The 24,686-nt window shown below is 46.9% G+C and overlaps 1 protein-coding gene across 3 annotated transcripts in view; it reads left to right on the forward strand.

The window, feature by feature from the left end:
• Window positions 1-213: 213 nt before the first annotated feature.
• Window positions 214-24,686, forward strand: part of LARP1 (La ribonucleoprotein 1, translational regulator) — a 79,421-nt gene continuing 54,948 nt past the window's right edge. For 2 of the 3 annotated variants that reach the window (XM_075009760.1, XM_075009761.1), the window contains exon 1: window positions 214-800. In XM_075009760.1, coding sequence (XP_074865861.1) covers window positions 329-800 — 472 coding nt within the window. In that variant the 5' untranslated portion in view covers window positions 214-328. Of the gene's footprint in view, window positions 801-1,925; window positions 2,195-24,686 lie in introns of those variants that run through there. The other variant, XM_075009765.1, reaches the window with a different exon arrangement.

Consider the following 24,686-nt stretch of genomic DNA (forward strand, 5'->3'; position numbering starts at 1 on the left):
GCCGCCGCGCATTGCATCAGGCGCGTGCGCGCCGCCGTCCCCGGCTGTTCCGTCGCTCCCTCTTCCTTTACGGCGCGCGCGCTCCCGAGGCGGAGCTGGCCCTGGGAGGTGTGTGTGTGCGCGCGCGCGCGCGCGCGGCGGCGAAGGGGGGGTGCGCGCTCCCGTGCCAGTCGCGTGGTCTCCGTGCTTCTCCATATTGCTGCAGCTGGAGGGGAGGCGCGGGAGGGGGAGCCGGTGTAGGGAGCCCCCCCCCCCTTGCTCCGGGCTGCGTGCGGCTGAGCGGGGCCCCGCCCGGCGGGGGGAGCGCGGCGGCCGGCCGGGGGCGCAGATGGCTACCGAGGTGGAGGCTCTCCTGCCCGGCAACCCCCTGCTGCCCGCCGAGGAGCACGGGCTGCTCATCAAGAAACCGCAGGAAGCGGGCCGGGAGAAGGGCGAGCCCCTCATGCCCCAGGGGGAGAAGGCCACGGCCGAGGAGGGCAGTGGGGGCGCCCCGGACAGCTGCGGCAAGGGAGGCGGCGTGGCGGGGGAGCAGCCGCGGCGGAGCGCGGCAGCCAGGCCCCCCAGTATCAAGCAGCAGAAGGAGGAGAGCAACAACCAGGAGAAGGAGAACCTGCTCCAGCAACGAGGAGGGGGCGAGAACCGGCTGCTGGGCGAGGCGGGGGGGAGCGGCGAGGAAGGCGGCGAGCAGGGAGGAGGGGCCGGGCGCAAGGAATTCATCGAGGCCCCCCCGCCCAAGGTGAACCCTTGGACTAAGAACGTCCCGGTGGCCGTGGTCACAGTCAACGGACAGTCCCCCCCAGGTGGGTCCGGGGATGCCGGTGGCGGTCCGCCCTGCCCCGGGGGAGGGGGCGGGAGCGGGAGCGGGAGACCTCCGCAATACAGTGACTCTGGGTTTTTTGTTATCCCCCCTCCCCAGCTGGCCCCCTGGTTGTTGGATCTCCCCCCTGCAGCGGGGTCCTGTCCCGATCAACCCCCGTAACAGCTCAGTAGAGACGGGTAGTAAGCGAGGGTGGGGTGCGAGGGGCAGACGCGCATGTGGGGCTGGCAGCCGCCGGAGGAAACCTGGCAAGGCCTCGGTGTCACCCCCGCCCGAGCAGGGCACCTGGAGCTGACTTTTTATGAAAGGCCTTTTCCCCCCTCCCGCACACGGGAAAATGCTCAGAGAGGGTCCGTCGTCCGCGCGGGTGTTGCGCGGGTTCGGATTAGATCACTTTCCTCCCCTCCCCCCATTCAGCTGTGCCCTGTGACCGCATTGTAAATGTTTAATGAGCGCATGGGGCATGGATCAGACGAAACAGACACCCCCTACCCGCAGCCCCGCTCGCTGCCTGCATCCGAGTGCAAAGTTTGCCCGGCTGCTCAGAATCGGGGGACTCGCTGAATGTAACCCGGCGTGGGGAGAACTGTGTGTGTCATGTGGCCTCGGCCATGGGGAGGGGGTCTGGTCTGATCGCACGCGGAGCCTTAATCCGAGCCCGGCGCCCCTCCGCGGGGGAAGGCGGAGGTCGGCTGGAGCAGGCGGCTGGGTGGTTTCTGGAGCGGTCCCGGCACTGGGGCAGGGGGAGGCTTGCAGCCCGTGGGAGCCATGAGGGCGCAGAGCATGTGTGCGCCGAGCGGGGGAGGGGGAGCTGCGCCCAGCCCAGCCGGAGCGGCTCGGCCATGCGGCTTCGGGGCGGAGGGGGAGGAGGAGGAGCAGCGGCGGGCGCCGCTTTCACGCCGCTGGTTCCACGCCGCTGCTGCTGCAACGTTCTAGGCCGCGGGCGAACGTTCCGCGGCCGCGGGCCGAGCTGGTTGTGCGGGGCAGGCTGCGCCCGGCGCGTCCTCCCCTTCCCGGCATTCCACTGCAGTAAAGACAACGTGGTTTCTTCTGCTGCGAGCATGTGATTGCCCCCGCCCCCGCCGCAGTTCGCCGCTGGGCCCTCGCCTCGGATCCCTTTTCGCGGCGCTGAGCGCCCCCTCGCCCGGCGGGTGGGGTCCCAGGCAGAAGCTGCACAGCCTCCCCAGGGGCTAGCCGAGCTGCGCAGGGCGCGGCGGCGAGGGGATCTGCCCATCCCCCACGCCCTGCCCTGCCCTGCCGCTAGTGTGCGTCTGAGCTGGAGCACCGCTGATCGGAGCACGCGGACTCCTTTTGGGGGCATCCCGCTTCACCCCACGTGTTCTCCGTTCCCCCAGCGTCCCTGCCCGCGTAGGAAAGGTATTCCTCCTCCCCACGTGTGCGTATTCCTCTGTGGCGTCATGCTCCTGGGCTCTTGACTCCTGTCTCCCTTGCTTCGCTGGCACAGTGACATGTAGGCCTCAGCCTTTCGTTTCTGTGCCGTTCCGTAGCTGGAAATAAGCTCGAGCCGGTAACCCTTTCTTCCCAGCATGGAACCATTGTGGAGGATTGGAACTGAGAAGACGATTTCAGAACAAACAACGCCCCCCCCCCTCGATTAAATCCCTGGCCCGAAGGAAATTCAGAGTTGCTTTCTAGTGATTGTGCATGCTGCAATATTGCTTCTATGGTGTAACTTCAGTCCCTCAACCCCCAAAAGTTACTGGGGGGGGCGTTCAGTTGTAGTTCATTAACAGCTGTCTTTTAAATTGTACATTCTTCCTCCCCCATTCTTTTTATGCCAAGATGGGAAATACTGAACATTTTATATTTTCTTGCAAGTTTTAATAGCTATGATCTCCTTCCGGGGGCAAATATAAACCTTTAGCTTGAAGGGAACCCATACCAGGAGCAAATTCTGAGCATTTTAAATGGATATCTTATTTCTGAGGGATTTTACTTTTTTCAGCCTTCCCTTATGAATTTTAAATTATCATTCCCAGTTATGACATCTGTTTTCGTGTGTGTGTGTGTGTGCGCGCGTGTGCGCGCGCACACCAGCATTTTGCAAAAGTTGGTTCCATCTAACATGATGAATCATCATAGTTATCGATCTGTGGAAGATGGACAGCTCTGCAGTATCTGCTTGGAATACGTTTTTTTTTTTTAAGTGTGGAAAAGCCTATAGGAAAAAACTCTCAGCAAAAAATCTCCATGAAGGCAAGATGTGCTGTAGTTCATGAAACCATGGAATGGCAAAAGAATGACTTGTCTAAGCAAAATTCTGAATATTTGCCACTCGCGTTTACATCTTGTTGTATGATCTAAAATAGATCTCATCACACCATCGTGCAGCAGTGGCTAATCATAAACTTTCTCGTTGGACTGTGTTATATAATAGGCATTCTTGAGAGATAAGCCAAAGCTTTAGTGCTTGTAGTGTTTTCCAAGTGCAGTACAATCATGTGATGTCAACAGAACAGAAAACACTTGATGTATTAATTTCTGTGCATATTCGCTAGCTAGTCCTTTGTGAATTACAGTATTTATCGTAAACTGTGAAGCTATAGACCTGCATACTTGTGGTCAGAATGGGTGAAGTATATACCCAAATTCTGCAGTAAATGTCTTTTACTTGCCTTCTCTTTTTTATGCATGAATATTTCAAGTTTTAAAGGGCAGCATGTTTTCATATTGATCCTGTTGAGGGGGAAGAGACATTTATCTTTGTCTCTGGAGAAAACAGAAATTACTTTTTAAGATCTTTAAGCACTTGAATAGCCATACTACTAAGCTTTTTTTCTGGAGAGGGGAAGGGGAGGCCCACAATTTATTTATGAGAAGATTTAGTCATTGAAGGGCAATAGTATTGTAGCAACCTCAAGTCTATTCCGTGCAGAGTATTTCCTTTTAGGTGTTAAATGGTGGAAATTGACTAGTAGTGTATTTTTTGGAGCTTGGCAGCCCTGCCTGTAATTCACACAATGCAGGCCTTGTCAATATTACTCCGCTTCTTTGCCTTTGGGGCATTGTCTTCTGCTGTCCACTAACTAACAGGAGAAAGTGTTTATTAAATAAACATAACTGTCATAAATTCCCCCAATGGAAATATATTCAATATGTCCTAGCATTTATAGGGTTCAGTCACACCTAGAAAAGTTCTTTAGTGGTGGTGGAGGGTTTCTTATGCTTGCTGAAAGTTACAAAGCTTGTATGCCCATGTCAGATGCACGCTGGTTAGGTCAAGTGTTACTGTGTATGCTTTGAACTAATGCTGTTCCAAGGCTATTGATTTTTTTTTTTTCTTTTGCACGTGTATTTTGTGCACAGTATACAGAAACTCAGATATTTCAGCAAAACAAATGAGCAGTCACGTAGCACTTTAAAGACCTAACAAAATAGTTAATTAGGTGATGAGCCTAGTTCATGGGACAGAGCCACTTCTTCGATCATGTCAACACTTACATTGTTAGGTCTCTAAATTGCTACATGACTGCTGTTTTGTTAGAATACAGACTAACACTGCTACTTCTCTGGTACTATTCAAATATTTGAGGCAGTTTAAAGTTATTTTTTAAGAAACCCAGAATGATTAAGAACTTACTGTGGAATTGCTTTCAAAGCCACTCTTGAGTTCTCTGAGTATAAAGTATCTAGACCTAATTCCTACCATCTAGACAGCATGGATGAGCCCTGTAGATCTCGGTTGAGCTCTGCAGAGGTTATGAGGTGCCCTACACGTGAATTGCATTTGCAGACTGAGGCCCTTAAATAGTAATAAAATGCATTAACTCATTTGTGCACACACCACAGGACAGAAGAGATTTAGAGGCACTAAATGCTCCTTAGGCAGAGACCTGTGCTCAGGATCCATGTTCAGACTAGTTCTTAGGAAAGTGAAGGACCCACAGCATTGGTTAGGCCATGTTGAGAGCAGATGTGTAAGCTGCACACAGTTCTGTTTGGCTGGTATTTAAATCCTGACTTGCAGTACAGCTACAATTCCAGTTCTGGGCAGTTTCCACACAGAGTTGGTAGTTGTCCCGTAGTGTGCAGTGACTTTGACTTTGAAAGGTATGTGAATGGGGCCTATGGCAGGATACTGTAAGGCAGGATTAATAGCGTGATCTCTGAAGGCGAACGACTGCCACTCCTACTGAGATGGCTTTTCAGGGCCTGTGCCATGCAACAAGAGTGAGTTCCGTGGCTGACTGATTAAATCTCTTTGGACTTCTAGTTAAGGGTCTTCCCCCTCTTTCCTAGATCAGCCGTTTGGTTTGGATCAGAAAGCATGAAAGGGTTGGAGAGAGCACAGAAGAAGTTGAGTTCTCTGACTCTATTTTATTGTATGCTCAAACTCTCCTCAGCTAGAAATTTGACAAGATGTACATTCAGATATTAAGAGGCCTTGAGAAGTACTTAATCTGGTTCCAGAAAGTTAGCAGAATGGTGATGTTTGGCAAATACAGGAAGACTTTTATATTTGGATGACTTCATAACTTACAGGAATTCTGCCATGACTGGTGATGGCTCCTTTTCTTTTTCTCCTTTATTATGGTTTGTAACCAGATCTAGAAATTGTAGCCCCTTTTGAACAAAGCTTACTGTAGGTGCAGGATGTTGCTGAATCCCCATCAATCAGCATTGACAACTATACGTTAGAGGTCATCCACGAGTTCGTTTACCTGGGGTCCACCATCACTGACACCCTGTCGTTGGACACTGAGCTAAATAGGAGGATCGGAAAAGCAGCCACAACTCTGTCCAGACTCAGCAAGAGAGTGTGGAATAACAACAAGCTGTACACTCACACCAAAATGCAAGTCTACAGAGCCTGCATCCTCAGCACCCTCCTTTATGGCAGCGAGACTTGGACCCTGTATGCCCACCAGGAGAAGAGGCTGAACCTCTTCCACTTGCGCCGCCTCAGGCGCATCCTTGGAATATCATGGAAGGACAGAGTGACCAACACCGCCGTCCTCGAGCAAGCTGGAATCCCAACCATGCACACCCTCTTCAGGCAGCGTCGACTCCGCTGGCTTGGTCACGTCCACAGGATGAATGATGGAAGGATTCCACAAGACATCCTGTATGGTGAGCTAGCCTCTGGCAAAAGACCTCCCGGACGCCCCCAGTTGCGCTACAAAGATGTCTGCAAGAGAGACCTCAGAGAGGTAGACATCGAGCTGGACAACTGGGAAGAACTAGCGGACGACCACAGCAGATGGAGGCAGGGGTTACACAAGGGCCTTCAGAAGGGCGAGATGAAGATCAGACAGCTAGCAGAGGAGAAGCGAGCGGACAGAAAGCACAATAAGGACTTGCCAGACACCCACTACATCTGCAAGAGATGCAACAAGGACTGTCACTCTCGTTGGGTCTTCATGGTCACAATAGACGCTGTAAATGAAGTCCTCAATTGAAACTTTAAAGGGCGCGATCCATAGTCTATGCAGACTGAAGGATGCCTACTACTACTGTAGGTGCACCTTTTTGGCTAAATAAAGCTAGTAGCATCTTTCACATAGGCAAGCCTACAATAATAGGGTGTATACAGAAAAAAGGAAAAAAATCTTCAGGAAAAAAGTTATACGTCACTTCTGGAAATACGTGGAATTGGTTTTTTTACTTGTTTGGTTTTTATTTTCTTCAAGTTTCTGTAATAAAAGCTTGATGTGCTGTATTTCCAGAGTATTTTTGCTTGGAGAAAAGGAATTATTTTACAGCCTCGCTTCAACATAGTTTTTCTGGTGGTGCCAAAAATGGCAGAGCTCTGTCTACACTAGCTCTTACGCGATTACTTGCACTGGTAGAAGCATGCTTTTGCTGGAAAGCCTGTGCTTGTGTGTAGCCTGCAGTGGTTTTTATTTTTTTTGCTTCAAATTTCTTATCTAATGTGGTTTCCAGCTCACTGTGTGGCATGTGCTCTTTTCTAGCTGATCTGGAAGGCTAAGTATAGCTTTCCAAAAGATAGTTCTGGGTTTTTTGTAGCAAGCTGCACGTTAACTGAGTCCTTGCTGGAAAGGGAATAAAATAATGTGTAGGTAAGCACCATTGAGGTTAACTTGCCTCAACTTTCTAGGGTGGGGGAAGAGTTAGGATGAACATACACTGTAATTATACTCCCTTTCATCCCTTCCTGACTGTCCATGGTGATGCGTCCCACAAATGTTTGGGGATAAGCCCTTGAAACTAGTCGCCACCAGAGAGATGAGAGACAAATGAGGAAAGTGCTTTGCCATTGGCACGGTTTTATTTAGATAGCTTTTTATTAGACTCAAGAAAGTTAGTCACTGTTGTGCCGAGTAGCCAGCACTTGGTAATCCAGCACACGCTGATGTCCCAAGTGTTGGGCAACTCTTCTGTCTTGGCATGTAGCTGTGTGTTACTATTGGCTTTATTGCAACAAAGTCCTAACATCACAGCAAGAGCTCTGTTCCCTTGATTTCAGCAATTCTGAAATGTCCTTTAGCCGTGATCCCACAACTCGGGTTTGAGTAACTTTTTTTTACATAAGGGGGCTGGAACTTACTGGCCTGAAAGGTTAAAGGGCATTTTCTCCTCCCCCTCCTATTCTGGACCTTTGCTCTGTTTTGTGATGTTTGTTTCAGGGAAGGTTGGGGAATGCTTTGTATTTAGTGAGGGGCGATTCATACTCCCTGGTTCTGGGAGTCATGAACTCTGATGAAACTTCAGATTTCCAGTGCTAAGGAAAGAATTCATGTGCTGCTTTTTAGCCTTTGCTGCAGACCCTTCCAGCTGTTTTTTGGCTTCACACCTGTGGTAGGTACGGCTTGTGAAACTGGTGATCATTAAGGCTGAGATTTGCAGTGGACACCTTAAATCCCACCCATCTTTATTTCTGTTAGCCGCATGTGAAAACTAATAGAGCTCAGACACACATGGAATGCTAAATGGGCAGAGAGATTGTTGGGTTACAGGGTTCTGCTGCCCCTTCTTTTTTTTAAGATATCTCATCTTTTTGGCATTCTGATGAGTAATGTGAAATTGTAGTTGAGGCCCGTAAAATGCACCCCTCCCTCCCCCGATAGGATGCAGTTTTAATGCCAAGTAGCTGAAATGCAAGGCAGCCTTTATTCAGTCTTTTTTTTGTTCATCATTCCATGTCTTTCTCTCTTCTCCAGCTCTGCCAGAACTTGCTAAGGGCCAATCAGACGTTTATACTTTTACAGCAAAAGATTTTTTTTTAAGGTCACGGGCAAGATATTTCTAGGTGTACATGACCCCCAGCCCACAGGGTGGTCAAACAGTGAAATAAATTGCCAAGGAAGTTTGTAGAATCTCCATCGCTGGAGATATTTAAGAAGAGGTTAGATAGATGTCTGCCGGGATGGTTTAAGACAGTACTTGGTCCTGCCATGAGGGCAGGGGCTGGACTTGATGGCCTCTCAAGGTCCCTTTGAATCCTAGTATTCTTTGATTCTGTGATCCACCCTGTTTGCAGACGTGGACTTTAGAAGGCCTGAACTTCAGTGGAAAAATTAAATCGGGTATTTGCATAGCTGCATTCAAGGATGGAAGATCTTACTGTGCTTTACAAACACGAACTGGAACATCGCAGCATCCCTATGGGACACGTATTAGTCCCATTTTACTGACAGGCAAACCGAGGCACAGCTACTATTTTGCTGAAGGCCATGCATTTAACCTCTGGGAGAAAAAGGTCTCCCAAATCTGTGCTTCTGTTGGTTTTTAACCTCCAGGCCTTAGTGAATCAGGATACCTGGGTTCTGATCCATTCCCAGCCCTGGCAGAGACTTCCTTTTGTGGCATTCATTTTAATATCATGGGCTTTCATGGCCCAGATGATTATGGCCTCTTGATGAGTACTTAATGATTACCCTGATTGCTCACGTATATGTTGGTTTCACTGTCAGCAGATCTAATTTAGTCTGGTAGGCACATGAGGATTTCTTGGATATGGAAAGTGTGCCATAAAATCATATTAGGTGAATCCACTGGGCAGGGTGAATGGTTTTTATAGATCTTCTGTAGCGAAAGTGTTGGGACATCTCATTGTCATGGTGAGATGTTGGATCCTGAAGCTACCAGGACCTTTCCTGTAATGTTAGCTGGCCTAAGGTAGAGCTGTGGGTGCCTTGTTGTATGTGTGGTCTTCTGCTCTGTCATGTATGCATCTGCATTTGCTACAGGTATCACTTCAGATCAGTGTTTTAGTCCCAATTTTGTGTTCTCAGAATCCAAGGATGTTAACTCCTGCAAAAGAACTGTGTAGAGCTTTGTGCCTGGTAAGCCTGTTTTCAACCGTAAATCCGGGACAGTTATCAAAATAATTGTGACTGACTAAAACTTGTGAGTCAGTGACTGCACAGCAGGTGAGCAACAGAAGCAGACAAGCAGGGTCCATAACAAGTTAGTGAGAGTCCACAAAGGTTTACTTAAAACAGCTGGTTGCATGCTTATCTCTAGTCAGAACACATAGAATCATAGAACACTAGGACCGGAAAGGGCCTTGAGAGGCCATTGAGTCCAGTTCCCTGCCCCGACGGCAGGATCGACCACTATCTACACCATCCCTGATAGACATCTATCTAATCTGTTCTTAAATATCTCCAGCGAGGGAGATTCCACAACCTCCCTTGGCAACTTATTCCAGTACTTGACCACCCTGACGGTTAGGAACTTTTTCCTAATGTCCAACCTAAACTTCCCTTGCTGCAGCTTTAGTCCATTGCCTCTTGTTCTCTCCTCAGAGGCCAAGAAGAACACGTTTTCTCCCTCCTCGTTATGACACCCTTTAAGATATCTGAAAACCGCTATCATGTCCCCCCTCAATCCTCTTTTCCAAGCTAAACAAGCCCAATTCTTTCAGCCTTTCTTCATAAGTCATGTTCTCCAGACCTTTTATCATTCTAGTTGCTCTTCTCTGGACCTTCTGTAATTTCTCCACATCTTTCTTGAATTGGGGTGCCCAGAACTGGACACAATATTCCAGCTGAGGCCTAACCAGCGCAGAGTAGAGCGGAAGAATGATTTCTCGTGTCTTGTTCACAACACACCTGCTAATGCATCCCAGAATCATGTTTGCTTTTTTTGCAACAGCATCACACTGTTGACTCATATTTAACTTGTGATCTACTAGAACCACTAGATCCCTTTCTGCTGTACTCCTTCCTAGACAGTCTTTTCCCAAATCGTATGTGTGAAACAGATTATTCCTTCCTAAGTGCAGCACCTTACATTGATCTTTATTAAACTTCATCCTGTTTACTTCAGACCATTTCTCCAATTTATCTAGATCATTCTGAATTATGACCCTATCCTCCAAGGTAGTTGCAACCCCTCCCAGCTTGGTATCATCTGCAAACTTAATAAGCGTACTTTCTATGCCAATATCCAAATCATTAATGAAGATATTGAACAGAACTGGTCCCAAAACAGACCCCTGCGGAACCCCACTTGTTATGGTTTTCCAGCAGGATTGAGCACCATTAACTACTACTCTCTGGGTACGATTAGCCAGCCAGTTATGCACCCACCTTATTGCAGCCCCATTTAAGTTGGACTTGCCTAGTTTGTCGATAAGAATATTATGCGAGACCGTATCAAATGCTTTACTAAAGTCTAGGTATACCACATCCACTGCTTCTCCCTTATCTACGAGTCTCATTATCGTGTCAAAAAAAGCTATCAGGTTGGAACTTGGGAGCGGAACTTGGCTGTTGTCAGTTAGCAAGCCTCCTTGCAGAGGGAGTCTTGGCTCTCAGAAGGTTTGGGTGTGTCAGGAGCCAGGTTGAAAAGCCATCCCAGCCTAGAGCAACTGTTTGGGATTAGCCTCTTGGAGAACTGGGTCTACAAGTGTGGAGAATGCACAGGCAATATGGCTTCCTGAGACTGAGGTATGCTTTTGGAGGCTGGTTTGATGGTGGCCATCTCTAGTGTCATAATGTTTCTAAACATGCGGTAAGCTTTCAGAGAACACCACTGCCATGTTTGTCTGCCATCTTAACTGGCAGGTTCCTCTCGATTTGCAAAGAGTGCATAATTTGCATTCAGAAGGGGTGACTTGTGGAGGACTGATATGTCCATTGGACTAGGTATGTGCCCCTTCCCAAGCTGAGGAATGTCCATTCTGGAGCCTGTAAGGCTGCTGCATGTCTGTTCCAAACCAGTTCTAAGCTCTTGAGACTTGTAATCCCTTTAAACTAAAAGGATCTATGCTTATGTAGCCAGTACTTCATTGTATTTTGGTTAGCGTCCATCATGTAGGGTAAGAACTCTTCATGCAGGGCTTAAGCAATGTTTGTTGGGTTAGTGGTATTACATTCCGCAAAGAGGGAGAAGGTGGATGAAAATTGGCGACCTTGGCCTCAGATCTGCATTTTTACTGTTTCCAGATTAGTAACTGATTAATGCATCTTTCTTCCAGAAATTCACTGCAGCAGGGATTTCCCCAAAGCTGTCTTGCATTGGAGTGCTGGGTGATCAGAGCATGGCAAGCAGCTGAGTGTATTTAAAATGCAGGTGACTTTCTGATCCCTGCTTGATGGGGTTCAACACTGGAAATGGGAGCAGCCACTATTGCAAGACCTCCCAGTGGCTTTGGGAAAAGACCCATTCCTATGTTAGTTCCTGTGCACTGCGATTTACCAGGAGGCAGCGTGATCTGATGTTGATGGTATCACCAGTTGCTGTGGTTAGACTGATTCAGTTGATTTAGAAACATGGTGGGGGAGGGTCCCTGGGCTTTTTTTAAAGCCTTTGGAGTGACTGTGCTTTGTGGATTGAACGCCAGCATTGCTAACTTTACATGCCCTTTTGGGTGCACAAGTTCGGGTCTGTTGATTTGTCCGTCGAAATACTAATCACACCATCTGCCTCAGATACTCTTCGTAGTCATGTGTGCCTACTTGCATTCCCAGCTTCTTGTCCTCTGGCTGTGTTGGCAGTGGAACGCTGCTAATGCAGTGGAGGTGGAAGATTTTTCCTGGGTGGGGAAAGCTGGGTTGCGGTCACTTTCTTATTCCCATAAGGGTGGAGGACATGGGGGAGGAATGTTTTGATCTGTTGCTTGATAGCTCTGTTGCCCGACTAGCCCAATGGAGGGGTGGCTGGCTCTGAAAAGAGCCCTGTGGAGGGGGAACAGGATGCTGACTGACTGCTAGGTACAGTTCTGGGGCTGTACACACACAGAAATGTGGACTCTCATGGCATCTGTAGAGGATGACTCTCATGCCGGTTTATAGACTGTTAATATGCTGAACTTCGGTTTGCCAGACAGGTATCTTGTGGTGAAAGCATCAGGCTTAGCTTACTGGGACTTGGAAGACAAAGGCCTGGCTCAAGGGTGCATTAAGAGCACGCTTTTTCTAGCTGAGTAGGGATGTGTACATCTTAGTCACTTCACAGTCTGCAGTGCGGTAGAATGGGACCATTGCAAAGGAATTGCTTATTACTTTATAAGCCGTGGTGGGACTCCTCCTTCCTGCCAAGCAGGAGAAAAAGACCCAGCAGATTCTCTTGTCTTCCCAGCTCACCGCCTTCCCAGTTGTACTTGAGTTCCATTTGAATCCAAAACCTGACAAGTACGTGTATGAATTTAACATGGGTTTAACACTTGCTGCATTAGGCTGTCATTTAATGCTGTTGGTTAAAACTTGGAGCTATGCTAAAATATCAGGTTCTTACAGTGCTTATTCAGCATCTTAAGAAACAAGAAGGCTAAAGGAGAAGAAAGTGTAGGGTTGTTGGTGATAGGAGAGGGCTACAGTTTGAACCTCTCTAATCTGGAACTCTCTCAACTGGTAATATCTGTAATCTGTCATGATTTTTTTATTAGCTGGACAACCACTTATCATGGGTATAGCCAAGTTTCCCATGGTCTCTAAGTTTTGTCTCCAGCCATCAGTTCTGGTGCTCAGTGTTCTGTGCCATTATTTACCCCAGATATCTTTTAAGAGCCCAGTAAGCAGTGGAAGTGTTGGTAGTGTGCTAGTCAATATTGCTCTCCCGTAGTCTGGCAAATTCTCTCGTTCGGCACTAGTCAGATCTTGAGGGTGCTGGATGAGACAGGTTTGACCTCCACTAAGTAGAGTTGGCTGTCATTGGGCCTTTGAAAAGGGAGCTGGGTGGAGTTTGGGGGGGGGCACCCAAGAATTTACTTGAGTAAAAGTGCAGTTGCTGTTCCTTCTGGATAGTCAAGTACAATAAAGATGTGACAACTGTACTTGTACTCAAGTAGTTGCCCAGAGGGGGCACTGGTGACTTGTACTAGAGCGCACTCCCTAAAACAGCTGCACTTTTACTCAAGTAACTTTTGGGGTACTTTTTTCACCATGGGTAGAGTTGGATTCTGCAAGGGGGCAAAATTTGCTAACAGCTGTGGGAAGTGAGTAGGATGTATGACTGTGATTCTTCACAAAACTGGCTAGTTCACTGTTTTTTGGTATTCATTTTTCTCCAGTCTTTCCACTGTCAGAATTCATCACACAGGGGTTTCTCATTCTAACTTATAAATACGAAACCTGCTAGTCAATATTGCAGAAGCGGGGATTACTGATTACCAAACATAAATTTGTTACACTAATCAGACTCTCTGCCACAAGGTGAAGTGGAAACCAAAGAAGTGATTCAGTGGAATGAAGTAACAAAAGCTGGTTTATAGTTGAGGTAAAATGCCAGTATTAAGTAGTGAGAGGAAGAGAGTTGTGCTCATCTCAAAATGCAGGAAACTCAGTTGTCTGAGATTCTTCAAGGTCAAATGGAACCTTCATTATGGAAGTGGAAGAACAGGAATGCTGAACTTGTTCTTGCAAGCAGGACACTTTTTATGGCACCTTTCTTGAAAAGAAGCCGTGATCTTCACGTCCCTGTGCCATGTCTTGCAGTTGCTCGTAAAACTCAGCTTATTTCAGAAGCAGTGTCTGCTCGCCTTTTCCTCCCCCAACAGGAAAAATATATAGTTTAAGAACTACTGAAAAGGAAAAACCTGAACTTGATCAGAAAGTTTCATATTTCTTCTTCTGTGATAATGTTGCTGTCAGTGTAGCATAAGATGAACAGTTTCAAGAAGTGGCTGAAGCACTTTGAACTCATCTGGAGTGGTACAACCTGGGAGACTCAAGTTGTGTGCAAGTTGGTGCAAGTGAAGAAATGGTGGAAAAATCAACCAAAAGCGTAATGGATGAATTTAGTGTAAGATGGTTAGTTGAATGTGAAAAGTGACCCAGTAGTGGCCACCATCAGTGTAGGGAAAAAGTCCTGCTTAAAGCTGTTTTTTTTGAGAGGGGGAAATGGCAGGATATTGTGCCCAAGTTGCCTTTTCTGACGAAAGGCAAGGAAAAGTTAGAACAGGGGTTTCTTTGCCATTTGCTTAGACAATGGAAAATACCGGCACTCTTCTCATCTGGAGTCATTCTAAGCTTCTCAGAAGACGGTGGTCCACGTTGTGTACACATTGAGAAATAATACGTAAAAGCTCTTAAATCATGTTGTGGTGGTCCAGAAATTGATTGAGTGAAAAGAGGACTGATGTGCCAGGTTCCCAACGCCCTTTGTTACACCGCTTGGCAAGATTGTGTATGTCTTCTACATTTGCAACACACAGCAATACCTGTTTTGATCTTTGCATTGACAGAAAGGAGGAAATTGATGCAAATGTTTTAAGCAAGGGGTTAAACTTACAAAAGCAATTTAAAAGCGGTTTCTGAGGGACACAACGGATTATAGGCTGATAACACTGCAGTTGCAGTCTCAGTGGAAATCTGGGTTGAGCTAATTAACGGTAATGGAACTGGAACTGCACAAGGACATAATGGAGAAATGAATTGGGGAAGACTGCTGAACTTGGCTTAAGGGTGGACCAGACACCGCACCCAAGAGGGAGGAGCGTGAGGCCTTGTCTTGACCTGATATTTAGGTCCATCTGGCCACATAGCTTCCCACCCCTGAGGGAAGTAGCTGAACTGACCGAAGCCCTGGAATTAATACTTACTATGCCAGTGATTTGTCGTCTTTCCGGAGTGGTAGTGGGTGAGATTGGCTACAGCAATGCGGAAAGCATCTTTGGTTGCTGTAACAAGTGTCTACGTTGTGGAGCGACAGTGGTGCAGCTGCAGTGCTCCTATAGCACTTGGGGTGCTGATAAAAACAGGTGCAAGTGATGGCTGCAGGTCGAGGTTACTCAGTTGCATTGCCTGCCTCAGAGTCCCTCATCTTTCCCACCCCCTTGTTATGTTGGAGAAGTAGGGAAGTGAGCCTTGGGATTTGTGGCTCCTGGGCTAAGATGCTGGCAGAGTGCTCTCTGCCAAGACATGTTCAGAAGCATGGTCTGTTGCTCTAGGTACCTTTGGGTGTATCAGACCATAGTGGGCCATGAGATGACCGCGGTACGTTGGTTTTCCGTAACTGATGGTGCTTGTGAACCCAGTCCTAAAACTTTATCTGAATTCTGGAAATCTAGTTATGGTGGTCTAAGATGGTTTGAAAGATCCCTTTCCCCGAGCGCCATTTTGATTACCCCAAACTTTGTTGGCTGTCTGTCTCCTTCTTGGCAAGCCTTCCTTTTGGCATCGGAGCGTGGGATAAATCTCGTAGAGTTATCAGCCACTGATTGAAAGCAGTTGTATTGTCCTAAACTGTTCCTTTTTATTTGGAATATTGGTGGAGGCATCTTAATTTCTCTGCCTTTTTAATATGCAGCAGTACAAGCAACATCTGTCTTTTTTAATGCAATGTTATTTGCCCTTAAGCAACCTTCTTCCGTATAGGAACTGCTACCTGCTGATCACCTGACTAGCTGCGTTTCCACCAATATTGCTGCTGGCTTATTGGTCATTAAAGGACAGAGGCAGGGAGCTGGGGCACCAGCTGCTCCATGGAAATGCTAAGCCTGTGTTACTTTTCTCTCCCTCTTTCCTCTAAGCTGCCTTGTATTTCTCCTGCAGGTTGTCAGTTCTTGTCTTGATGGGGGCACTCCAGCTTTGTGGTCTAGGCAGCAAAGTTTTAGTTCTTTTCCAGTTTGCCAGGTCTGAACTCCTCCCCCACTCCAGGGCCGATAACTCTGGGAACATCCGTGTCGGTGCTCTCCAGGGCAAGAGCTGATAAATGGCAGAAAGAAAAAGGAATTGTATTTGTACTGTTGCTTTCTCTGGGGCATATGCAGGAGACAGAATTACCTGTTTTGGAGGCACCTTTATTTTGTCATGCAGATGGACTCAAGGCAGCCCCTAGAATTCACTGGCAAATGTTATGTCTTTGTCTTGTTAGGGCAAAAGGTTTAAGCAGAACTTTTTCCTCATTAAGACTTCGTAACTCAGGCCTCCAACGGTTGAGGTACGTATAAGTGTTGGTAAAACTTATGCTGAACCGCTTGCCAGAATCACAGCCAGCCTCTAACCGATGTCTTATAGGGTGGCTTCCTTCTGGGGGCAGTTCTGCGTAGTTGACTAGCAGGGGCAGTAAGGGACAGTCTGCTCTTGAAAGTAAGTTCAGGTTAAGGTGGAGGGAGAATTTTAAAGCATGGTCACCTTTGTAGAATCCCAGTGAGTTAAGCTAAACAGGACTCTGAATAAAAGTGTACAGGTGGAGATGCTCCAGAAAGCTATTCCTGAATAACTTCCACGTGTAGACAAGCCCCTGTATGTGAGGTGACTTCCCTGCCGAGGCGTCTACTCCTGTTTTGAGTAACTCTTCTGTTTTGGACTGTTGAGCCGTGGACTAAAGGGTAGAGGTAGTTGCTGTGTAATGCAGGACTGAAACCACAAAGTCCTTTCTGCCCTGGGTTTGATCCATTTCTCTCCTACTGCATTTTCCACAGAAAACCAGAAACGGTACCCATGCACTGGCACAAAAACTCTTCTGCTGGCATGAACGACCATATGGGGCTTGAACATGGGGCTAACAGCGAGAGAGGGAGAATTAACTCTCCTGGGAGGCCAAGGAACAGACGGGGGATCCGGCAGTCCCCCGAAAGTGCTGACAGATGCGGAAGGAAAGGGGAGGGGTTTGGGAACAGCCAGGCGTTTGCGTGATTTTAACACTACTGTAGATGCTTCTTTCTTCAATGTCATCTTGATATCTGGTTCAAAATGGCACTCCAAGTTGAACCTCTTTAATGTCGAACTCTCTCTCATCCGGTAATCTACATAATCTGGTGCAATTTTAATTAACTGAACGTACACTTATCACGGCTGTGGCCAAGTTTTCCATGTTCTATAAAGTTTTCCAGTCACCAGTCCTGGCTCTCAGCATTCTGTGCTGTTGTTTAGCTGTAATTTACTCATAAGCAGTGGAAGTGTTGGTAATACCGCTAGACAACGTTGACCTCCTGCGATATGGCAAATTCTCTCGTCTGGCACTGGTCAGGTCTGGAGGGTGCTGGATTAGAGAAATTCAGTGTAACTGCATTGTGAAGATTGTCTTCATGGCCACAGTGAGTTGGAATGAAATCCAAATTTAAATGCACTTGGTTCTGCCAAAAGTGGTATGCATCCCACCTTGGCTAACTGCTTCCCACCACACCTTAGGATGCTGTCCCAGGGTGGAAGTGCCGTTCAGCAGAGGTTGGTTTTTCTCAGTTGTCATCTTTGTCTGCAAACTGTGGACAGGCATCTAGCGAGGACAGATTAACTGGGGGTTGTGCAGTGTTGTAACAAGGTAAAAGGTGTACGTGTGAAGTACTTAAACTCTCATCCTTGTGGCAGCTGACACCGGGATTGTGTGCAGGTCTCTTCCACATTTTCTTGTGATGCAGAGGCCACCTTCCTGTGTGCCTGTGTGAGTTGTTGCTGTGCTGATGTTCTAGCAGGTACTGGGTGCCATCAGGCGCCCGTGTTCCCTACTGGGGACGCCGAGGTGACATAAGGGGTATTTAACTTTCTGTCATCTGAGGTAGAAGGGTAACAGTGTCTCAGGGAGCCTGTGTCACGTGCGTGGATCCTAGCCTGTCTCTTCCCTTAGCTTCATTTGTGGCAGTGCCGATCAGGGTGACCGTTAAAGTCATGGATTGCAGTAATAACGAGGTGGTGTGTTCCTCTTGCGTCAGGCCTAATGAGCTTCTCTCCAGCTGCTCCCATCCCCCAGTGCCTCCCTCAGAGAAGTTGCATCTGTTAGAGAGTGAACATGGATTCCAGACAGAGGGAAAAGAGGTGGACAGACACCGGCCGAGTCAAGCCAATTCTGCCGTGCTCTTGCTCTGGCTCTTAGCTCTCTGCTAATGTGGATAGAAAACAGACCTGAAACAGGGTCTGAATTCAGCACCAAGCTGCTGACAGAGGATGAAGACAGCTCTAAACAAGCCAGCTGGTCAGCTTGCTTCTGCAGTAACTTTTTGTAACTCAGATCTGCAAGCTGGGTTGTGGTCTGGACTTAACTAGCGTTTCTGGATGCTGGAGAGCAGCAGGGGCAAAGGCCCCTTTTGACTCCATTGATTTTTGTATTTCTTTTTAAATGCCGGTTGCCCTAGGCTTGTGCATAAGCTTTTTCTATTCAGGGAAAAAAAGTAAAACCCCAAAACCTGCAGGCAACAATTGGGATTCAGTGTCTTCCCCTTGTTCTCTTTTTCCCCCCAACCTTCCAAATGGAGGTCGTCTTAGATCGAGTTTTAAAGCAGTCACATCAGCCCAGTCTGGTATCTCTGGCTCTGGGATATTTGTGGTGTGATTGACACTAATGGCTATAGGAGACACACGTTTATACATCAGTCCTGTGGGTGATATGTAGGTTTCCTTCCCCCACCCAAAGCTCTTGCTAGTTAGTGCCGACTTCTTGTCCCTGATAGTTAATCCCTAGTCTTATGAACTCCTCTGCTCTCCTACGTGCTTGGAAATCATAGGGGCATGCACGTGGATCTGCATCGGTTGCCATATAAAACCCTGGATATGATATTGGTTTTCTTGGTGTCCTTGCCCAATTTGTCAAGGCTTTTGCTATTAAAAAGGACTTTGTGATGCCTGTAAATCGGTGTATCTGAAACTTTTTGAGACCATGGAACACTACAAATGATGATAATTTTATGCGGAACACCTATGGGCGGGGGGGAATTGTCTGACTCAAAACAAAAAACTCAAACAGCAACATACACAGTAAAACCAAAATGAAGTAATTGAATCGGGTATCATGGCAATGAAGAAGTAACATTGAATTTGGTTGAAATAACAAAATATAGAGCATCGCTGTTTCCCCAGAAGCCCGCAGCAGACTGCGAGTTGCTCACAGAACACCAGTGTTCCGTGCAGCACAGTTTAAGAAACGCTGCTGCAAATGAAAGCCCATGTTTGTGTCTGTGTTGAGAGCTTCCAGTTTTGAATCCTTGCTGGAAAATCCAGTGCAGATGCATATGGAAGGGAAGGAAACAGGAGTCCTCAGAGCTGAGGCTTCCTTACTTTGCAGGCTTCAGGATATTTGCCACTTACTCCTTGCTTATTTGTCCTGGAGAGATGTGGAGTGGCACAAGGGTGGTGGTTGTGATTCCAGGCTTCTAGTTGTATCAAGGCAAAAAACAGTGGGCAGGGAGCCTGTCTGGGTGAAACCTCTGCATAAGCTCCTTGCGCGATGAGATTGATGTTAGAGACAATTCCAGGTTTTCATCTTTGTTGCTTCCTAGTTTTTAATCTGGCCTGGGGCGGGGTGGGGGAGTGGCACTGGGCTGGCAAGGGACTCTGACTCTCCCGGAAACCTTGGTTGGGAAATCTGTTAAGCGATCTCCTCAGAGAGCAGCCCCTGTTTCTGTCATTAACCTAGCAGCTATCTGTGTTGCTGCCCGTTTCCCCTTGTGGCACGTGTGGAAAAAGAAAGTCCTGCCTGATTTAGAGCCCTCTGGGTGCATCAGGTACTGTTCCTAATTGGCAGGCTAATTTCTAATCTTGTCAGTAGTGGTTGGAGGGAGGAACTGGGGAAGGTGCATCCCGAAGGGTATTTCCTGGCAGGCAGCCTTTGGCTTTGTAGATCTCAAGATTGCAGATGTCCTCCAAGCAAGTTTCTGTTCAGCTTTGAAAATAAACAAGTGCTGTCGGTGGATAGTTCTGTGGCTGGTCTTCCTCCTGCCTGCCGCAGAGCTGCTGCCTGCCTGTTCGAGATGTGGCTCTTATCCTGGGAAGCAGAGTTCAGGTCTGCCTCTTAGTCGCAGGTGAAAGGAGATGGATGTTCTCAGGCTTCCGACAGGCTGCTAATCCAGGGATGTTGAGGACTGGAAAATGATAGGTTGTTGCTTTGGCACAGTTCTGCCAGGGCGAAGGCAAGCAACATTTGCCTCTGGCCATTGCAAACATCCCTCATTTCGAAGAGGCGTACGTTTTTGGGCAGTTTCTGCCCCCCCGACCTGCTCATCTAGTCCTATATCAAGTAGGACTTAAATCGAGTGTCCGAAACAATGGCTAATACAGCTGATTCCTAGCAGGAGCTTCTCTTTCCAAGAGCAGCAGTGGGTCTCTGTCAGGCAGTTGCTGCACGATAAGCCATTGAGAGTGGTGGTGAGCCTGTGGATGGCCATGTTGGCTTATCTCGTTGGTTCAGTCTGTTTGGTCCCGCAACATCTAGTTCAGGAATCAGTTTTTCAGGCAATCTAGGAATTCAACTGAGCGCCTCATTGCAATGCGAGTGGGAATTGGGTAACCTGACACATGGTCATTTCTGAGCCATTTATACTCTCAATTATCACATTTACATGAGCACAATTAGTATACTTGTGTGCGCAGATGGAGTGCATTTTATACTTCATTTTTAACATTCTCTCTTCCGGGTGTTTTCTGGCAGGGGTAGGAAAAGATGCCTCCCTTGATCCTGGTTTTGTCAGTGTAGTTGGGTCATGAGTGTTCATTTAAATTCACCATGAGCCGCTTGTCTGCTGCCATGGGTAATATCTACAAAGAGCAGTAAATAGTACTTCTTTAATTGGTCAGTTATTCTACATACTAGGTCAGGCTGTCGTTACTCCTTTCTCTATCAAGGGTTTTGGTCCACTTTGGGTTAGCAGACTGTATTTAAAGACCCTGAGAGTATGGTTTAAAAGGCAGATTGCTTGAACCAAGGAAGTATTGGAAAGTTTTCTACAGATTCTGGGCTTCGAAGGCATGGCTTGGTCTACTGCCATGAATGCATTTTCATGCACACCTGGTAGGAACTTGATTTGGTGCCTGAGTTTGTCTTCCTGTCCTTTCCTCAGTGCTGAAGTCCCTGTGTGCCCACTCTCTGGGATGCGAGGGTATCCACCAAGGATCTCTTTGGCTCTACTCAATTGTGCATTGAGAAATCAGCTGATAGCTGGACCGGCATAGACCTCACCCCAGGGAGGAGGAACCTGAGCTGCCATGCAGATTTTGCTACTCATGAGGCCGATGATCCTGCAGCAGTAGCTATGGTTGACAAGGCTTGGAGTCCCCAGCTGGAATGGGGAACCAGCATACACACCTTTATCACTTGAGCTCTGCACTCCAGTGCAGACTGGCAGGGACAATATTGTCCTGACCCACTAGCAAGGGGGTTTTTAATCGAATGGTCCCAGCCCAATAAAGAAGCGGAGGGTTCTTCTCTCAGCTGCAGTCTGTTACCCAGGGTAGTGGGTGCTTGTGCTCACCTATGGGAGCTTGACCTATGTGCTTAAATACTGAAGCAAGATGAGTTGCAGAAGACGGTAGATAAATATGTAGCGTGTGTGTTAACGCTGGTGACCTGAAAGCTCTTCAGAGGATTTGTGTGGCTGCAGACTGGCCCCAGAGGCCGTGCATTTCCAGAACTTGTGGGGGGGAAAGGGGGTCTGAGGAGGCTTCCTTCACTTGCTCCCCATGCAGGAGGAGAGAAATTGCAAGGACATTTTCCTCTTCTCACTGCTGGCAGGTACAGAAGGGGCTTGTCCTCCCTACCTGTACTGGTAGAAGCCAGTTTAAAATGTGAGAAATGACCCTGGTCTCTAACCAGTGCTGTGTGTGTGTTGCAAATGCCTTTGCTTAACGCCTCCCACACACCTGTTTTCATATGAAAAGTTATTGAACAGTTGCAGCCAGAGTTCCAGCCAGTGACACATGGCCACCAGTTTTCATGGGGTAGAGCTAAGAAACGGCTTCCTCTGTTTGGGTTTGAAGAAAACTCAAGTAAATCCAAAACCTTCTAAATATCTAGCTGTATCCTGTGTTCCTTTTTCACAACTCCCTCCCCTAGCTGTAGCTCATTCTGGTGTGTATACACGAGACCAGCAGAACTGTTTGGGGACAAAAGACACTTCTAATTGTTGATTACAGCTGTAGGATGACTCAGCAATAACTTAAGACACTGATGTAGTGAAAGCTTGTGTGGGTGTCTTTTTAAAAAGAGGGGGAGAATTCATTTTATGATGTAATCTGTGTGTATTGCTGACACGTTCAAACGTGTTTTGTATAGGCTCATAAGGCTGGGATGAGCAAACTTTTTCAACTGGCCCCAGTTTTCTTCCCTGCAGTTAACAAGCCCTCCCCCCACCTGTCTACTGTAATCCAAACTGATGGAAACTTCTTTTCTGTTCATATTTTTAAAAAAAAAAAACAAAAAAAAACCTTCTGGCATATGTAAGGAAATAAATACGTGGCGTGCAAAAACTTCATTAATTGGTATAGAAATGTGAATACACAGACACAAAACCAGTAACATTTCAACAGATAGATGGGCCTGAGGCCAGCAGCAGATCGAGCTGTGCCCCAGAATGGAATTTCATCCCCTCCACCCCACACACACTTTAGGCATTCTGTCATAGAGGCCAGGCTGCCCCCTGGAAACAACTTCAGCATGGCAAATTTCAGCATCCAGATTGCGAGAAGCTTTCCATTTGAACAGGTTCTAATTTTGAGTATAGTTCAGTACATTAAATCTAAGAAATTGCATTTAAAGAACCCTGTGTTGTGCAGTTATCCACTTGTCCAACACAAGCATTACGCAATAACTAGATGTATAAATCTGTACGTTTGAGCTTGTCACTTCTTAAAAAGAAGAAAAAAAGTGAAATTCCCTAACTGGCTTGTTTGCAGGAAAAGCTTGCAATCTCTATGTGCACAAAATAACTATGCCGCTATTAATATTTGCAGATCTTTAGACAGAGTATGTGAAAGTGGAGGTCACCTGGCCCAGACTGCACATAGAGCAGAACTAGGACAAACATGACTGAATGTGGCTCAGGTCTGAAAGAGCTGTGAGGACTTACTAGTAAGAGATCAGGATAGGGAGACTGCTGAGAAAGCAAATTTGAAGAGTGAGGGTGCTTTCCATTTTTAGAACCAAGAGGTTGTACTCCTGAGAGCAAGCGGGGTGGGGCGGGGGAGGGTGTTTAAAACAGGGACACTCTTAATTCGTGCGTCTTCATGGCTGATCCATCATGGAGGCTTTGCATTTCAAGAGCTGCTCTATGCTTCAGCAGACTCTTGCTCCATCGTGGTATCTCTGGCAAGCAAAGACTGGTCTTGTGCTGGAAATATCAAATACAGCTACTGAAATATGATGTTGGCGAGAGGCTGATGTTAGGGTGGCCTTGTGATTAAGAATCAGGAATAAGGTTTGAGAGACCTGGTCAATTCCCACTTTAGCCACTGAGTTCCTATGTAATTTTGAACTTGTCACTTAATCCTTTTAATTTATCCAGGGCCTTCATTCTTCATCTGTAAAATGGGGATAATCATACTTTCCTGCCTCCTTGGGGAGGGAGGGGATAATATCCATTAATGATTGTGCGGTGCTCTGATACAGTGATGAGGGCCATGAAAGTACCCCAGGGTATTTAAAAATAGTTATTTTTATTTAACTCTCTTCGGTCTGTATAACATTTGGGATTAGTTTTATTATTGGCCTCATCAAAAGAGGAAAAGCTGTTTTTTTTTTGTTTTTTTTTCTCTCCTAGTGGTGGTGCAGCTAGGATTAGTGGCAGGGGGTATAACAGATCACACTAACACTTTACAAAAATGGTTCTTGGCAGTGAGATTTAAATCTCAGCTTTGTAGGGTCTCCTCCATCTGCCTCTGTCCACACCTCCAGCCCACTTTGGTTTGCTTTCAGAATATTATGTTCATGTGCTTCTGGGGATGGTAATCCTGTTGTTTTGTGTGTTCCGTATGCGGGATCTCTGGTCCGGATTTGGGATGTGAGGTACCACAACGTAAAGAATAATGCACCTGATAACATTAGGAAGAAACTTTATTTCCATAGGATTCTCGTCTAGGGCAGTAGTTCCCAATCTTTTCACTAGTGTGGACCCCAAATCACCCCCCACCCATTCACAGAACCCCCAATCTCCCTCCCCAAAGCATTCATGGACCCCCATCAAAGCCAGTTCTAGCTGCTGTGTGCACTTCATTTAAATGAAACTGGAAACAACATAGTTTTTCAGACAGCAGTTAACACTACTGAAGATATATAATTTAAAAATAAAAGATAGTAACTTTGCAATTTATTTAAAAACCTATTTTCTGTTGCCCTATTTATGCATCTTTTATTTTCATGGATCCCCTGCAATCCTGGGGGTCCACAGACTGGGAGCCACTGATTTAGGTTTCTTTGAAATTGTGCTAGCCCAAATCATTGCGGGCAGACAGATTAGCAGAGCTGCTCTGCTGGATGTTGCATTTTCTGCTCTAGTAGCTTGCAACAAGCCATAAATACAGACCGTGTAGTGTGAGTGTAGGAGAAGAGTACATATTTGTGGTAAGCGCAACCCATACATGCTTCTCAATAAAAACAACTTACCTGATATGATAGCATTGCCTAAAATGCAACCTGCTGTTCAGTATTGCTTTTTAAAAATAAGTAAATGAAGGAAAAGATTCATACAACAGCCCTAAAACTCTGCTAATTTTATGTCTGGCTGGGCAGCCAGTCTGGGCCTTAGGCAGATCCTCATTCAGAGAAGTACCTGAAGGTAGCAAGCAGCTATGCTTTC

The sequence above is a fragment of the Carettochelys insculpta genome, chromosome 15 (genome assembly GCF_033958435.1).
Source record: "Carettochelys insculpta isolate YL-2023 chromosome 15, ASM3395843v1, whole genome shotgun sequence".
NCBI classification, from domain to species: Eukaryota; Metazoa; Chordata; order Testudines; family Carettochelyidae; genus Carettochelys; species Carettochelys insculpta.